The 18,538-nt window shown below is 36.2% G+C and overlaps 1 protein-coding gene across 1 annotated transcript in view; it reads right to left on the bottom strand.

Moving 5' to 3' along the window:
• ZNF148 (zinc finger protein 148) overlaps window positions 1–18,538 on the bottom strand; it is a 124,867-nt gene that overhangs the window by 26,142 nt on the left and 80,187 nt on the right. The window contains 4 exon segments of the mRNA XM_047790397.1: window positions 4,961–5,044; window positions 6,361–6,484; window positions 16,755–16,795; window positions 16,798–16,879. Coding sequence (XP_047646353.1) covers window positions 4,961–5,044; window positions 6,361–6,484; window positions 16,755–16,795; window positions 16,798–16,879 — 331 coding nt within the window.

Below are 18,538 nucleotides of genomic sequence, written 5' to 3'. Positions count from 1 at the left end.
TCTGGTTTCAGTAATCACAATGCCAGGAGCACTTAAGCAAGCAACATTTTCAGCGGCCCAAACAGTATTCAGTTCTTTCTTCTTCACAAATAAGAGTGTAACTATATCTGTAACATTTTCTTTTAATAAGACTTCTCTATTATAGCTAATAAACTCTAAGTTAAGGCTTCAAAATAATAAGAGGAAAACCAACTTTCTTAACAACTGAACCATACTGAAGGAAATACAAAGTGCTGGACAAATTTAGTCAAGGGTGAATCAACATATTCGCTGACTCCATCCCACTAGCCCAACTGGTTTTAAAAAAAAAATAATGCTGTTATTTAACTACTTAACATGGTTGTGAATAAAAGCCAGACTCAAGAAGAAAAGATCAACACATGTTTTCAGGCATGAAGAAGGCTAACTCAGAAGACAGATTTGCCAGTGTTTCTTGCTACAGTTGTATCTAATGAATTGTATATATTCAAGAACTAAATTAAAGCTTTAAAAAAGAACTTTGTGGGAAAAGAAATCTAATGATTATGCATAACTCTGAATGATGTGGTTTGTCTTTCCCCTTTACTTTGGGGAGGAAATTCATTTTATAAAAACTTCCCTATACAGAGAAATGATTTCATAACATTTTTACTAATAAAATAAGATTATGAAAACTACCAAACTATAAAAAAAAATGTAACTTACTATAAAAAAAATGTAACTTGCTATAACGGGATATTTGCATAAGCATTCTGTGGCTATTTAAAGGCATTCAGAAAATTAATGTAAAATTAAAATGAAACACTGAAAACTGTAAAGTCCTTTACTCCTCAAACCCACACACCCTCCCCATGGCAATAATACTGGCATTTCTTTAGATGTATCCTTAGAGTAAAATGGCAACAAGGTGACTAGAAAATACTAGTGGAGATACATCATTCTTAATTTACTCTATATATGCATTAGAAAGTGCACAGGAAAAGGGAAGACACCTGATCACACAGTACATCACTATGACAGATGTTTACCTTGGCGTGTACCTTAACAGTAATTCTGCGCCTAATCAGAATGGTCAATTAGGACTGCTATTTTCAACCTTGGCTTCAGGTCCTCACCTTATCTTCCATACCCCCAAGTACAGTCTAAGAAAGGATCTACAATACATTGACAAAAGATATAAATTCCCATAACTGCCAAAAATAGCAGTCCTAAGGATATCTGCATTTTGACAGTTTCATTGTCTTAGGCTAAAGGAATAAAGCTTTAACCAGAATTTCAGGGATCAGCCTCAGTACTCGCCCCTAAATGATATTTCACAGGTTAGCCCAAATTTTGCAAACAATTAAGAAATAACCTGCCCAGGCTGAGTTGTAAATTTTTCTATTTTAATACCCAATCAAGCTAGGTTCCTGACTTTTAAAAGCCACAGAAGATTTCTTTATTGGTAACAAGAGCAGCCAAGCAGGTAATGATTTTAACCTTGTTGCAAATGGAACAGAAAAGAGGTTTGGGAGGTGTGAGACTGGAGGTAACAGTATAATGAGACCCAAAAGGATGAAGGAGGCAATAAGGAAAACAGAGCCTGTAGGAACTGGTAGTTCTCACCACAAAACCTTTAAGGTTCAGGTGATAGGAGATTCATTACCTTTTTGACAATTCAAGACTGGATGAACATATGCAAAAGCTTTTTTAGTGCCCTAACTACTTCCATGCCATTCTTCTAAGAGAGAGAAGGCCCTGATATGGGCAAACCTTAGGGCACTATTCCCCTCCAAAAATAAAAGCCAGTTAAAACATAAGTCTTTAAAAAGAATCAAGAACAATTAAGTAAAAAAGGAAAATCCAGGAGTTCCCATTGTGGCTCAGCAGGTTAAGTATCCATGAGGATGTGGGTTTGATCCCTGGCCTTGTTTAGTGGATTAAGGATCTGGCATTGCCACTGCAGATGTGGCTCGGATCCGGCACTGCCATGGCTGTGGCATAGGCCTTAGCTGCAGCTTTAATTTTACCCCTAGCCTGGAAACTTCCATATGTCACAGGTGCGGCCCTAAAAAGAAAAAGGAGAGAAAAAGGAAGGAAAATCTATTTCCTATTATCATATCAGAATTACCTGGGGTGGGGGGTGGGGAGCTGTGAGGTATATGGGGACCCTGAAGCACAACTGAGTCTCTCTTCAAAGGACACTTCTCTCTGTTAAGGTATCACAGTGACTGGTTTGCCCTGATTCCTCTCAATTCCTTATCTTCTCTATAAACATAAGAACTTCAGCCTTTGCTTCTACCCCTTTTAGATGTTACTAAACCCACAAGAAGACAAAACCACAACTGGCTTAGTGTTAGAGCAAGAAAAACTTCAAAAGGCCAAAAGACATGTTCTGCTTCTAGTCCCATTCTGCATAGTCAGTGATTTCACATGTGTGCTCTGGAGTTGCAGAGACCTGAGCTTGAATCTTGGCTCCATCATAAACTAGATTATGTCTAGAAATATATACTAGAACTTTGGGAATGTCTCAACTTCTATGTGCTTCCTACTGCTTCTTCACCTAAAAACTGGGGATGATAGCATCTCCTCCCTCTCAAGATTAGTGTGAGGACTAAATGAGACATTTAACAAAACATTCAGCACAATATCTGGTGTTAGTAAATTCTCAATTAACATTAACTACCCAAACTAACCTGTTGAAATCCAAGATACCTTATGGTTTAGCACAATTATTTTTCTGAACTAAATTATTTTTCTTACAAAATTGTGATCAGCACTGTAAAAAAAAAATTTACTACTAGAATAGAATTGAAAACAGCCGAGTGTATAAAAGTAAGTATTGTTTTAAAATTTATTTTCAGACTCAGATACTGTCTTTCTCTCAGTGAAGCCTCCCACAGTTTTTGTGTTGTCTTTACTATGTAATCTTCAAAAGATAGCACATCTGGCTCTTACCCAGGGCACAACAGCATTTTGCATAAAACTCTACAACACTTATTACACTGGGCTTGTTTATATGTGTGTCTCTCCCATTAGAATGTAAACTCCAAGCAAAGTGCCCTGTATTATCTCCGTACTTCAGGTACCTAAAAAAATACTGCCAGTTTAGTAACAGTACTTCATTTCTGTTGAATTAAGAAATCATAAAAAATCTAGTAGGTATTAAAAACATACAAAACTATTTAACCACTTTCATTTATCATTATCTGATTTGGTTTTACTATTGCATAAAATTCAAATTTAGCTAAAAGACACATAAAATGAATAAAGTTGTTCTTTCTCCCAAACTGCCTTGTATACTCTTTTCCATCTGGGAATGATAAATAAATGTTAACTTAAGAAAGTGAAATAGGGGAGTTCCCATCGTGGTGCAGTGGTTAACGAATCTGACTAGGAACCATGAGGTTGCGGGTTTGATCCCTGGCCTTGCTCAGTGGGTTAAGGATCTGGCATTGCCGTCAGCTGTGGTGTAGGTCACAGACGTGGCTCAGATCCCGGGTTGCTGTGGCTCTGGAGCAGGCCAGTGGCTACAGCTCCAATTTGACCCCTAGCCTGGGAACCTCTATATGCCTCAGGAGTGGCCCTACAAAAGGCAAAAAGACCAAAAAAAAAAAAATGAAATAGGTAGTGTGCATAATGATCTTTGAGAAGCAGAACATCAAAGCATACAGATGTGTGCATAGCTGAAGTTTAATTCAGGATACCAGCCACATTCATGCTTGATTGTTAGGGGCAAAGAAAGTGAAGGAAAGTTATTAAGCAGAAAAAGTTTGCTTCTTTGTATGAGAAACTCTCCCCGCTTTCACAGGTACTACAGGTGCCATGAGAACACCTCTAAACAACAACACTGGGCAGGTACTTGCCTAACTACTTGATATGGAGAAATATGGCAAACTTTAACATTATTTTCAATACTCATATATTATCACCATTTTCAAATCTATTTAAACATGAGAACCAAAGTGATACAAATTTACCAATTCTGCTTTTTATTCTGTCACAAAATGCAAAACATTGGAAATAATTCCAAAAAAACACTTTTCATCATGCTTAGAGATGTCAAAGGTCAAAAGCTGACAGTTTACTAAATCAAGGTTACATATAAACCTGGTTTTACCTTTGTCAAAAAAAAAAAAAAAGAAAGAAAAAAGAAGAGGAGTTCCCGTCATGGCGCAGTGGAAACGAATCTGACTAGGAACCATGAGGTTGAGCGTTTGATCCCTGCCCTTGCTCAGTGGGTTAAGGATCTGGCATTGCCATGAGCTGTGGTGTACGTCGCAGACGCGGCTCAGATCTGGTGTTGCTGTGGCTGTGGCTGTAGCTGGCAGCTGTAGCTCCGATTCGACCCCTAGCCTGGGAACCTTCATATGCCATGGGTGCAGCCCTGAAAAGACAACAGACAAAAGACAAAAAAAAAAAAAAAAAAAGATTAAATGCAAATAAATGTTTGCTCTAAAATGAGGCTCAACTCTTTCAGGTATGGATTCCTTTATAGTGATCTTACAAAATATTTGTTTCTAAATTCTTAACAACTTGAATGAAAAAAATTGGAAATTCCCAATGTATAAGATCATAACTCTCTTGATATAGTAAGCTATATACATGAAACAGAAAGGAGGAAAAAAGTGGTATAGCTATTTTAGGGCTCAGTGATTTTGCTTCTCTCTCCTTAACTAATCATTGCAAATGATCATTTTACCTACTCTAAATTTGTTAAACATCTAAGGATTCACAAAACTTCTTTCCTTTTGTCACTTTAAACATATTTTAAGTTATTATGAAACTCTATTTCAAAGTAATTTATTAGGCTTAAACATTAAGCCAAATTTTACAGTTAACAGTGATTTACTGAAGGAAGAAAAAAAAGATGAGCCGTGATAAATACTCTTAAGAAACAAAGCTGATGAAAGTGGCAACAAGCAGTTGCTACTTATTAAAAGTTCTTCCCTATATTTGAAATGGTAATTTTAACGACCCTAGTAAGGGTGGCAACACTCACCAGTATGAATCTTCTCATGTCTCTGTAGCAGGTACTTCTGTATGAAACGCATGTCACATTGACTACATTGAAATGGTTTTTCACCTTAAAATAATTTCACATCCACAAATTAGTCACCGGATAAAACACAGTTTATAGTTACTATTTCTGAGCAAAGAGAAATCTTAGAGGCCTAAATTCTGGAAAACTCCAAATTACCCATACAATTTTTTATACTATTTATTAACTTAACAGAACTTTATTTCCTCTCATCATTTTTCCCCAAGATTTAAAAGTTCACGTTCTCACAACCATACAAAAGGAAGAAAGAGAGATTAAATCTGATCTATATCCTTCAAGAGGAAAAAAAAAGGAAATACATAAAACAATTTAAAATCAAATTTTAAAAATTGCAAGGCTAGAAAGGACTCTACAGGTTACCAAGTGTGTCTTAAATATCTCTTCCTCCTTTTTATTCAGAGGAAGATCCACCCACCTTGTTCTCCCTGGCTAACCACTACTTTTATGCCCGTTAACTTATGTTTTCCAGAGCCTTCAGAACTTTCTGAATATCCCCTTTAAAAAAATAACCCTGTCTCTTCAAATGTTCCCTCTCTCTAAGAGCCTTTCCTTTCAAGGAAAGTATTCTTTGGTCTGCTCTAAGCAAAGAATCTTTCCAGAAATCCTAACACTCTCATTATTCTCCCTCCCTGCTTTTCACCACACCTTCTTAAAAAGAGTAGTCTATCTTATGCTTCAAGTTCTTCATCACCCACTTGTGCTTTAACCCTTATACTCTGCTCTCTTAAATACTGGTGAGCTTCCTGCTGTTTATACTAAGGGGTTTTTTTTGTTGTTGTTGTTTTTCTCAGTTCTCTCCTCTCTATCGCTTAGAAGGTTGTGCTATAGATGAATTAACTCTTCTTCTGGCTTCCAGGATACTGTATTTTCCCAGTTTATCCAATCAACCTTGTTACTGCCACTTCCCCATCCCTCAACTCAATGTACATGTCTAGCACATTTCCCCAAAGAGCTGTGACCAGTTTTTAGTGCTGCTCTCCACAACTTCATGTCCTTAATTTTTTATATTTGATTCCCAAATTTGTATTTCAAACTCCATCTGGACATCTTGCACAGAAAGATAAATGTTGACAGACTTTTAATAGTTCATTCTTCAACTGTTTCTCTAGTTAAAAAGAACACATTAAGCCAAATAAGAGTCCAATTAAGACTAATTAATTCTGCACATCCATTTTAACTGTCTTCTCATTTAAAGTTTTTCCTGGTTTCCTGGCCTATGAAATCTCTGATTTGAAATGCCATGTTCACTGTAGTCTTAGGAATGAATGACATTACACAAAATGAAAATAGCAAAGATAATAATTTTAATGGCCAAAAGCCCACTTTAATTCAAGAAATACCTGTATGAATGAAGACATGTCTCTGTAAGTGATAGTTCGTTCTAAAGGCAGCATTGCAGTGCTCACAAACGTGAGATTTAGGGGTTTTCAAACCAAGTGATCCATCCTCATTTATTGTAAGGATCTGGTTTAAAAAAAAAAGGCAAAACAAAAGAAAGAAAATTTTAAAACGTAATACTAATTTATAAAAAGATGTCTTTTTTAATGCAAACAATGGTCACCAGAGATTATGAAATATTTTTTCCTAAATAATCTTGAGAAAGCTATTAGAATAATGCTATTAATTTTTAGAAAGTACAGTGTGACTCAGACTGGGTAAAAATCATTAATAAAACCTTGGAAGCTGGTTAAGTAAGATCTCAGCACTCTAGCCTCCTCTGTAAAGCTGATATCCAATAGAGTCCTTAAGTATTTTCTGCTAGGGTGAGTACAGTTTTATTTTCAATTTCAAATTATTACATACGTTAGACAAAAGTCTTATATTTTAGACATGGTATAAATATCACTCAGTATATAGGAGTGGTTAAATAAGTCATGGAAAATGAATACAATTTAGTATTATGTGTTTTTATAAAATAAAATGAGAAAGCTCTGTAATACACTACATAGAAAGAGCTCCAGGATTAAGTTAAAAAAGCAAGGTTTAGGATCTAGTATATAATTTGCTAATGTTGTATACAAGACAATACACACAGGAATATATATTTGTGTGCACATGCATTAAAATTATTTGAGAAGGATATATATAAAATGTATATAACACTGGCTGTGATGGCTGGGGAAAGTGGCAGATAGGAGATAATGGTAGGAGGAAGACATTACACTGTACATATTTAAAACACTTTTCTGAACCATATAAAATGCTTACCTATTACACTTTCCTTTTTCTTAAAGAAGAAAAAGAGAAAACTAAGTTTTCAAGTCATTCTAGAATAGAATCTGAAATCTGGTTCAGTTTAGGACCTCTAAGGTTACTCTAGACTACTAAATTATTGTGAAGCAAAATAAATTAGAATGGGTATGGGGAAGGAAGACAGGTGACAGATAGCAACCTTATCTTCCTACATTTCCTAAGGCTGAGAATATCTTGGACCATGTATGGACAGTGCCAGAGAGAAGCTCACCTTTGGGCTTCATGTATTCCAATTTACCAACCACTTGCTCAACATGCAAGATTAAACTGCCTCTCTCATCAGACATGTGGCAAAGTGAAAATAACAAATGATCCCTTTTTTTTTTCACTATTGAGGAGAGAAGAAAGATGACAGAATATGATGTAAGGTTAAGAAGTAAAGAAAACTAGAAGGTAAGATCAGGAAGAGTTGGGAAACAGTATTGAAGGTGGAGGCATAGAGAGTGGGAGCCAAGAACCTGTGTTCCACACAGGGTAGAGAAATCTTGGAAACATCTTAAGATATACAAATGCCCGTGGAAATTGATTAGGGCCTGTAAATACGCAGCTATGATCTGCTTCTCAAAACTTGGAAAAAGGGGTTAATTTAAAAAAAAATCCCCCCCCCCCTTTTTACTTTGAATTTCAGGAAGACAATTCAGCCTATACTGTATGTAAATCAATGGTAATTATTATGCAAATTATACAAAGCATGTGGGTTCTGGGCAAAATGCCAACATGGTCAACAATGCTTCAAAGTCTATGCACCAAAGTCACAGAGGGAAATATTTGGCAGGAGAATGCAAGTGGGTGTCACAGCTTCCTGAAGAGAGTCAATGAGAAAGGAAAGTTTCATCTCTGGCCAGTCAGTGTAAAATTTTTTCAACCTCTCCTAGTCACAAAATAATATTCAAATTAACACTGTGCAAAACAAAATTAAAACACACAAACTTAAAAACATGATTCAAAACATTTCTAACATAAAACAAGTAACAAAAGATGTTAAGCATTTTATACAAAACAGCGTAAAAAACAAGATAGCACCAGGTATTTTTTCACATATACCGACAAGTAAGATCCAAGTGCCAAAAAACATGGCAGTTCAAGAGCTTTCTGTGGCATAGCAACTGCAAGGAAAGGCTTTGTAAGGGAACAAATCTGGCCCAAATTACTTAATGTGAAAGGGATGTAATCCCTGACTGTTCAAAGTCCTTTTATGCAGAGTTAAGGAGTTCTAGGTCATTGTTTTCTGGCACTGAAGGCAATGTTGCCTTTCACTGTGGAGTCAAGCCTTAATTCCAGGTGGATTTTATGGATAAAACTACAAACACTGACTTGTGAAAAAGCAGGCTAAAAAAATCTAGCATATTTATAAGTTCAAAGACAGAAAAATCAAATTATTGGACATCTTATACACAATTTTTCTTTTTTCTTAGGCCAGGGTAACACACATCTTTGTATAAAAAAACAATAAAATTATCTTACCTCAGAAGAGCACCTGTTGCTCTTCCAATTTGTAATCTGTTTTAAATACAACCAACTGATTTTGCCTGTTTTATTAACTACTATAACCCCCAGTATCCAAAGCGATATCTAAAACATACCGAGACTATAAATGTCTACTGACGTGGCTGCCTACTACCCATACCAAACAACCTCACCGCCTGACACCTTATTCTTTGTAAAAACTTCTGCAAAAAGTGGCACTTTTCAATTTTTTGAATTCACTAGGTTGTACCACAGTGAAATGGGTATGCAAAGATAAAAGTCCCTTGGTTGAACAAAAATGGCTCATTAATACAGGTACAATCTTCCTTGGTGTAGATCTGGCTTTTTTTCCCTGTTCATACATTTTCCAGATCTTTTAGAAAAATGTGATCTACACTAGAGATTACCAGTCTTACTTGCTACTAGTACCATAAAATATTTTTCCTTTTCTTTTTCTCTTCAACATATGAACACGACTACAACTGAGCAATCTGAAATTTCAAAGTTTAAAACCTAAGGTGCCTGCCATAATACCTCCATATGACTACTGCTACATTTGGAGAAATGTGATCCATTATAATGGTCAAGTAATCAGGCTTTATCAAGAGTGAACAAATTAGTAATCATCTAAACAGTATTCAACATATTTGGGTTTTTTTCTCAACTGTTTCACAAGTTTAAAACAGAATTTTTCAGTAAAAATTTCAATACCAAATGGAACTCTTCAACTAATCTGCTTTCCAATCTCACAGTCCATTAGCAGACATATCTTTTTGTTCCAAGCCAAATTTGTTTCCAACTAGTTACATATATATAAATATATATAGCTATACAATGCTATAGCAGTATGATGGCTATATTAAATAATGCATCAGTTTTTATCCAACAAAGCAGTGAGCTCTGCCTATTCAATTCAGAGATTTTTGACTCCTCAAGGGTCACTGCCACTAAATAATTGAAACCTGACACCACTCAGTGGGAAAGTTATGCTCTCTTAAATGGCAGTAGTCATTTTCACCATTCTACACTATACTTCAGTAGTATATTACATACTATTGAATTTATTAAAGCATATTTTAAACTATAACTACAGGTTTTATACATTCTTTCCTCTTTGCCACACCTGCAGTATGCGGAAGTTCCCCAGCCAGAGACTGTACGAGAGCCACAGCAGCGACAAGCCAAATCCTTAACTATAAGGCCACTAGGGAACTCTTTATCATACATTCTTACATCAATCCAGATCAACTTCTAACCCATTAAAACTCAAAAAATAATTGAGGCAATAGTTTTAAATTCCCCACATGAGTTGTTTAACTGCAACTGAGGGTGGGGAGTGAGGTCTTCCAAAATTCCCTTTACTCTCCAATCTAATTAAAAATGGAAGAAACAGTGCAAACTCCAAAAACATACAACAAAATAACAAAGTAGCCCAGAGGAATAACCACTTCAACGTTTTGACCATCAGAGTTATTGCTAAGATCCTACCCTCACACTGTCACTTTCTTTTTTTTTTTTTTTTGGTCTTTTTGCCATTTCTTGGGCCGCTCCTGTGGCATATGGAGGTTCCCAGGCTAGGGGTTGAATCGGAGCTGTGGCTGCCAGCCTACGCCAGAGCCACAGCAACCCAGGATCTGAGCTGCCACCTGCAACCTACACCACAGCTCAGGGCAATGGTTCCTAGTCAGGTTCGTTAATCACGGCGCCAGGAGGGGAACTCCCTCACTTTCTTTCATTATGCATTTTCACCGCTGCTCAGTACTTGCTATTTTACATATTACCAAATTTCATTGTTAAACGGCAAGCTTTTGCCTGTGCTAGTACATGACATTCACAGTATTAGAAGCATGGTATATATAACATGACACAAATAAGATTTTCAGAATAAAAACCCTAAAACTTCAGAAAGTTATTCCCTTCATACTTCCTAAATATTAGGCAAAGAAGTATGATATTTTTTAAAGAAAGATTTATGTCCAAATTTTTTTTTTTCTTTTTAGGGCCACACTTGTGGCATATGGAAGTTCCCAGGCTAAGGCTTGATTTGGAGCTGCAGCCATAGCCACAGCTATGCAGGATCTGAGCCACATTTACAACCTGCACTGCAGCTTGCAGCCAACACCAGATCCTTAACCCACCAAGCGAGACCAGGGACTGAACCTGAATCCTCATGGATACTTAGTTGGGTTCTTAACCTGCTGAGGCACAATAGGAACTCCCCAAATGTTTTTTTAAATTTAGAATCTGGTTCTGTGGAAAAATTATTTACCTAGAATACATAATTCCCTGGGAAAATTAGATAAATAAAATGTTAATGCTTTTAACTAATTAATTTTCTTCATTTTCCTCTTAAGTACTAGTCCGCATTTCCATCCTCAGTCTTAAAATCAGTTACACATCTTAAAACTACTCCTTCCACAATCAAGATAATGTGTAGGAGAAAGTACAATAAATAGCTAGTATATTTATTTCTCTCCTTTTAATTAAATTTTCCTCATTTTAATTCATTCAATTTAGAATCTTTTTGATACTAACAATCAGAAATCTTTTCTGAGAATCAATGATGTATGATAAATTGCTAGTAAAGAATTCTCTTTGTAATTCATCATCTATTTGATTTGTGGACTATAACTCTTCCTTCCTGAGTTCAACATAACTTTGAATAATCAATTTCTACTCAGACCTACAGTGTTTTAACAACCCAGTTCATTTCTTCAACACCTGATAAGAGATCCTGGGACATAAACAGGCACTCAAATTATTTGCTGAAAGAATGAGAAAGGAGAGAGATAGAGCTTCAGAATTAAGGAGAAATTCATAATTAAAAAGTACTCTGAGGAGTTTCCACCTTGGCACAGCAGATTAAAGATTCAGCCTTGTCTCTTCAGTGGCTTGGGTCACTGCTGAGGCGAGGGTTCAATTTCAGCCTGGCACAGTGGGTTAAAAAAGGTTCCAGGGGGAGTTCCCGTCGTGGCGCAGTGGTTAACGAATCCGACTAGGAACCATGAGGTTGCGGGTTCGGTCCCTGCCCTTGCTCAGTGGGTTAACGATCCGGCATTGCCGTGAGCTGTGGTGTAGGTTGCAGACGAGGCTCGGATTCCCAGTTGCTGTGGCTCTGGCGTAGGCTGGTGGCTACAGCTCTGATTCAACCCCTAGCCCGGGAACCTCCATATGCCGAGGGAGCGGCCCAAGAAATAGCAACAACAACAACAACAATAACAACAACAACAACAACAACAACAACAAAAAGACAAAAAAAAAAAAAAGGCTCCAGGGTTGCCACAGTGATGGTATAGGTCATAGACGTGGCTCAGATTCAATCCCTGGACTGGGAACTTTCATATGCCTCAGGTGTGGCCATTAAAAACCAATACAAAACAATGGAGTTCCCGACATGGCTCAGTGGTTAATGAATCCGACAAGAAACCATGACGTTGTGGGTTTCAATCCCTGGCCTTGCTCAGTGGGTTAAGGATCCGGCGTTGTTATGGCTGTGGTGTAGGCCAGCAGCTACAGCTCTGATTCGACCCCTAGCCTGGGAAACTCCATATGCCGAGGGAGCGGCCCAAGAAATGGCAAAAAGACAAAAAACAAAACAAAACACAACAAAACAAAACACTCTGCTCTTATCTCATTTCAATTGCTAAGGAATTAAAAAAGAGCTATAAAATACATATAATACTGGATTAAGATACTATTGTTATGGAGTTCCCTTCATGGCTCAGTGTTTAACAAACCCGACTAGCATCCATGAGGAAGTGGGTTCGATCCCTGGCCTGGCTCAGTGGGTTAAGGATATGGCGTTGCCATGAGCTGTGGTGTAGGTCACAGACGTGCTTGGATCTCGAGTTGCTGTGGCCATGGCTGTGGTGTAGGCCAGCAGCTGTTGCTCCGACTGGACCCCTAGCCTGGGAACCTCCATATGCCACTGGTGCAGCCCTAAAAAAGGACAAAAAAAAAAGAAGATACTATTGCTATATTTTATTGAAAAGGATTCTTAGAGATCATTAATGTTAATAATTCAATAATCCTCATAAAATCCTTCTCTGGTGGAAAACACTATATCCTAACTCACATAACAAGTCAATAGCAAAGTCAGATGGTAATACTTCATTTATCAAGACTTGAGATTCTCAAGCTAAATGTACAACCAGCTTGAACTCTTTTAGTATAAATGGATATCTCTTAAATGAGAATCTCCGGGGATAGGGCGTGGGTGTTTAAAACTGGAAAAGCCCTATGGGCCACCTAATACAGAGCTAGATGAACCACTGACATGAATGCACTGAGACTGAATTAAGTCTGCTTAAGAATTTCCATACATTTCTAACAACTTTAGTTCTCAGTAGTTCTAATGCACAACAAAACAAAAACAAATTCAAAGAGACAATGGAGGTGATGTAAAGTGGCCAGACAGGTACAGCAACTGTAAAAATGAACAGCACGTCATTAAGGAACCAGACAGTAAAGCAATTATAAGCAGTCAGAAAACCCTTCAAGTCGAGCAGTCAGGAGTTTTCAGGGTGAGCGGAAAAAACTCCTAACATATCAGTCTTCCCAGAAGGCTTCCCTATGATACATATATTTTTTAAATGTTTACCCCAAAACATTTAAAGCTGAATTTATGTTCAAATATGCTGGTTTAAAAGAAAACAACATATAAAGATTTCCAACAAAGTGGAAATAAAATTAATTTCATAAATTAACTTAATTTCTTAAATTAATTTTTTAAAATAAAATTAAATTTAAGCATTTAAAAGGGACAAGTTTTTATTATGTAGAAAGTCTTCTTTCATAAAACACCTCATTCCATGACAATATCAAATAACTTGACCTAGATAACACCCCCAAGCTTGACTACCCTCTTCTTCAGACATGCTGCCAAATGTATTTTGGCAACTCTCAAGTATCAAATCTACCTTAAGATGACTAAGTTTTGCCATATAATAAAGGCTCAGGAAGTAATTTTTGCTTAAAATCCACAACAGCTAAATGACATAACAGGACCATATTTCCCACCACAAAGCTATCCTGAAGGGAGCCATATGGATGTGTAAGCTCTAATATTTTTACTAAAAGTCCGTAAGACAACTTTAGTTAATGTTTCCTATACAGACCCCCAACCTAAAATGATTCAATGGTGACACATACTCAAAATATTCACAATGGCAAAAATCCAAGATTTGGGAAGGGTGTTGGGGAGAAAGAAATCCTCTAAGCATAAAACATGACAATTATTTGAGAAATGTAAAGTTGTTTTTAAGAATTTAAAACATGAAATAAGCTTTTCCTTCTCTTCATACAAAAGGGGAAGTTACTTCAATGAAAAATCTGCAGTGTGACTTTTTTAAACACATGTTCAAAGTTCTAAGACTCCAGACACAAACTACTCATCTGGACACTGCAAGACCAGTGTTAAAAAGAGAACACAACCACTTTCTGTCTTGTTACATGTAAAGGTCAGAACAATTTTAAAATAATTGTTATTCTCAGACCCCTGTTGACCATATTATTTCTAGTCATTTCACCTTCCTAAGAATTTCCCCAAAAGATTGTCCCAAACCATTTTCTTATACACAATACACTTAGAACAGGCCAAATATTTTATCTAGCAACTATACAGATGTATATATACTTAAATAATACCCTTAGAAATATTTTAAGATAATATATCATAAATGAGTTTAAGTATCTCAAATTAGACAAGCAAAAATGGCTTAAACACTATAAAAATCTGATCTGTATTCAGAAACTTCTAGAACATATAAAAGTTTCTAATAACATCCTATTAGAAGATAATAATCTGTTTTAGTCAGAATTTTGGAATACATTATATTCAAGAATAGTATGAGAAAAACAGCAATAAAATACCAAGGAAAGCATATAATTTTCATATATTATGTTGTTTTTAAACATTTGAAATAGATTCCCCATAGATCAGCAGTGAATCCAAAGTAAAACAATCACTACCACAATTTTAGAAATTAATTTTTCCTCAAAAACTGGTATTGTTCTATATACAAAGAACTTGGTTTATTCATTAATGTAAGTGTTTTTAAAAGTATCATATTCACTGAGAAAAGCATTAATCCCAAGAAAGAGAAAAGGAAGTGGCAGGGGCAGAGGGATAAAGGGACTGCACGAAATACGAAATATGAAATGCCAGTAATTATGAAAAAAAAGTTTTAGTATGACCAATAACCAAAGAAATTAAAGTATAAACTATAATGAGACACCCATTTTAAGCTACAAAAAAAAAGCTAAGTTTCATACTGAAGGCTGGTGAGAGTACAGAGAAACACACCTTAGATCCACTGCAGATAGCAAGGTAACTGATATAACATTTCTGGAAGGAGTAACATTATCAAGAAACCATTTTTTAAAGAAACCTTTTAAAAAGTTCACGTCTTTTGATTTAGTACTGCATGAAGATCCAATACACAAATATTTCAACTGCAGCATGATTTAAAATGAAGGCAAAGAGAAAACAACTTGCCAACAACACAGCAATCATTGAATTTGTGATATATCAAAAAGTAACACATTATGCAGCTAATAAAATCTTTATAAAAATCTTTAATAACTTTAAAAGTAACTTACACACTTTAAGTTACAAATCAGGAAATTCAATCTATCTATACAAATTTGAAGACAGAAAGGGAGTATGCCAGAAAATTAAGGGTATTTATCTCTAGGAAATAGGACTATGGGTTATTTTAGTCTCTCTATTTTTCAGAATTTTCTGTAGTAGCCATGCTTATACATCCCCAAAGCAGTGGTATGTTAGTAAATGTTTAATGACAGTTTAAGAGTCAGAGGGTTGGGTTGCTGATTTTCAGGGTGTAAATATTCTCACCATGGCTAAATTTAAGCTACAATGGTTTTAGTATCAGCTTGCAAAATTCCTGAATACTTAGCAATCAGCTTTGGCAAGCCAATACAAACTGGGCTCAGCATACCACTGGGTCCAAAAGTATACAAAATATACAAATGATGATGATGATTTAAATCACAAATGCGCAGTTCCCGTTGTGGCACAGTGGAAATGAATCCGGACTAGGAATCATGAGGTTGCACCTTCGATCCCTGGCCTCACTCAGTGGGTTAAGCATCCAGCGCTGCTGTGGCTGTGGCACAGGCTGACAGCTACGGCTCTGATTGGACCCCTGGCCTGGGAACCTCCATATGCCACGGGTGCGGCCCTAAAAAGACAGAAAGACCAAAAAAAAAAAAAAATCACAAATACAAAAATAAGTAGCTCTCAAAATAAAAAGGTCATGTTACAATATGATCTTTTAAAAAAGCCTTATTCACTATCTGAGGGGCGAAAACAAAAAATGAAAAATAACTATAAAGATGTAAATTATACAATACAGAGTTCAGAGACTTCCTAGGAGTACCAAAATGCTACACAGTCAATTACTACTGTACTGAAGAGGAAAAAAAAGCAAGCAATTCCATAAAAAAGTATTTATGGGTCGCTTGTTTATTGCTAAACCATTCATTCACGCATAGTATTTACTGAGAGTCTATTATGCCTACTATTTCAGGCTCCCTGAGATACAGCTGTGAATAAAAAGGAAGTCCTGGCCCCTGTAGAGCTTACACTCTATTCTAGCACAGGTATCCCACAACCTTTTCCTGATAAGTAATTGGTAATGAATTTCCTGAAACCATAATCTTAAAATAAGTAAAACTAACATGAATGAGAAGCAAGGGCACTGCATACTATCTGTTAGTTTTTAAAGAAAAGAGAGATATGGGGTAAGAAAAGTTGGTTTTTAAAAAAAGACATGGTGAAAGAAAAGTGGAAAAAGTTAGAGCAATGGCCCACCACCTCCATGCAGGCATGCATCCCTCCGTTTCTTTTGGTGAAGCCGAAGCAACATTCCAACTTTACTGAGCCACCTGAGACTTTTATGTCTACTTATAGTCCTGCCAGGTTCCTACTTCTAAGATTAATCAATAGTATGGGATTAACAGGTTAGGGACCAACATCTTAAAATAGTCTTACTTTTGCAGGAGAACGCTGTTTCCGTTTCTTTTTTTTCTGTAGTCTGCTGGCTCTCTGATTTGCTTTTTGTCTCTCATCAGTTGCTCAGATACATCAGTAAAAGTAATTTCCTGCTTTACACTTATCTGTTAAAGAAAAAAAGCCAATTTTAGAAATAAACAAAAATTCCACTGTGACAAAAAGCCCTTGTATGCTTAATCCTCTGCTAAATCTACATAAAGGTGCTTCCAGAACAATCACGTACGTGTTTATGCAAGCAAACAGTGTGTTGTAGAATTCATTAATAGGTAATTGAAAAAACTCAACAGTACATAAATTGAGGGAATAAACTAAGATTGTACCAAAAATTACCTTCTAAGGAAAAAAGATTAAAGATGTTCTGGGAAAAGGTAATAAGACCTAAGCAGAATAAAGTAGAAGCAAGGACATAATTTCACTCAATTTAAGGAAACTGATGTTAAAGAGACACACAAAAGTTAAATTCCAAAAATCAATAAAATATTGGGGGATAAAAAGAGTACTTGTATTTCATGATGGCATTTCTCTCAATTTATATGTATCACAAAAATAAAATTCTAAAAGATATCTCATCAAAAAGAAAGGAAGATAAATAGTGAAACTGAATTATATTTAAGTTCAATATTTTTAGCAATATCTTCGCCAGTATTTTCCTGGCCTCTACAACAAATCATCACCAAATGTATTTACAAAAATGCACATGGTTTTAGGTCACTGCTATGTACAAGACATGATTCTAACTATAGAATACATAGAAATACTATAAGAAATGTTAAGATGTCAACATTATCTTAGATCTCACAGATGTGAAGAGATGCATGTTCTAATAAAAATATACCAAGGTTCTATGAACACTAACAGCAGTATCAATTCTCATCAGAACTAATGGTGCACAGTCATCCACTCCTCACTGCTACATTTTCAATCTATTCTTAAAATGAAACCAATTTTAGTACCTTAAAACTAAGAAACTTTGGGGGTTCCTATTGTAGCTCAGTGGTAACTAATATGACTAGTATCCATGAGGACACAGGTTCGATCCGTGGCCTTGCTCAGTGGGTTAAGGATCTGGCATTGCCATGAGTTGTGGTGTAGGTCACAGATGCAACTCAGATTTGGCATTGCTGTGGCTTTGGTGTAGGCCAGCAGGTACAACTCCCATTTGACCCCTACCCTGGAAACTTTCATATGCCATGCGTACAGCCCTAAAAAGACCAAAAAACAAAAAACCAAAAAAAAAAAAACTCTAACAAAACTTTCAACTCAACAGGCTATGAATTACATTAAAAATCCTTGACCCTTCCACCATGTGAGTACACAATAAGAAGTCTGCAAGAAGACTTCACCAAACTATACTGGCATCCTGATCACAGATTTCCAGTCTCCAGAATCATGAGAAATAAATTTCTGCTGTTTATAAGCTTTTTAAAAAATCCTGATAATAGTCTAGGAAGTACAATGTGCTAATGGCTACATTTTCAAAAAATACACACTTTCAAAAAATACACATTTTCAAAAAAAAGGTTTACACACTCAATAGTATAAAGCTGGAAAACAGAGCTGTGTAGAGGGGTTCATGAGCAGAATGCAACATAAGCCAGGGATTTCAGACTGAAAAAATAAAGAACTGGAAGTCTTGAGCTCCCATTGTGGCTCAGCAGGTTAAGAACCCAACTAGTATCCATGAGGATGCAGGTTCGATTCCTGGCCTCACTCAGTGGGTTAAGGGTTGGCGTTGTCACAAGCTGCAGCATATGTCACAGATG

Source organism: Phacochoerus africanus, chromosome 1 (assembly GCF_016906955.1).
Source record: "Phacochoerus africanus isolate WHEZ1 chromosome 1, ROS_Pafr_v1, whole genome shotgun sequence".
NCBI lineage: Eukaryota > Metazoa > Chordata > Mammalia > Artiodactyla > Suidae > Phacochoerus > Phacochoerus africanus.
This window is presented reverse-complemented; position numbering and strand designations above follow the sequence as displayed.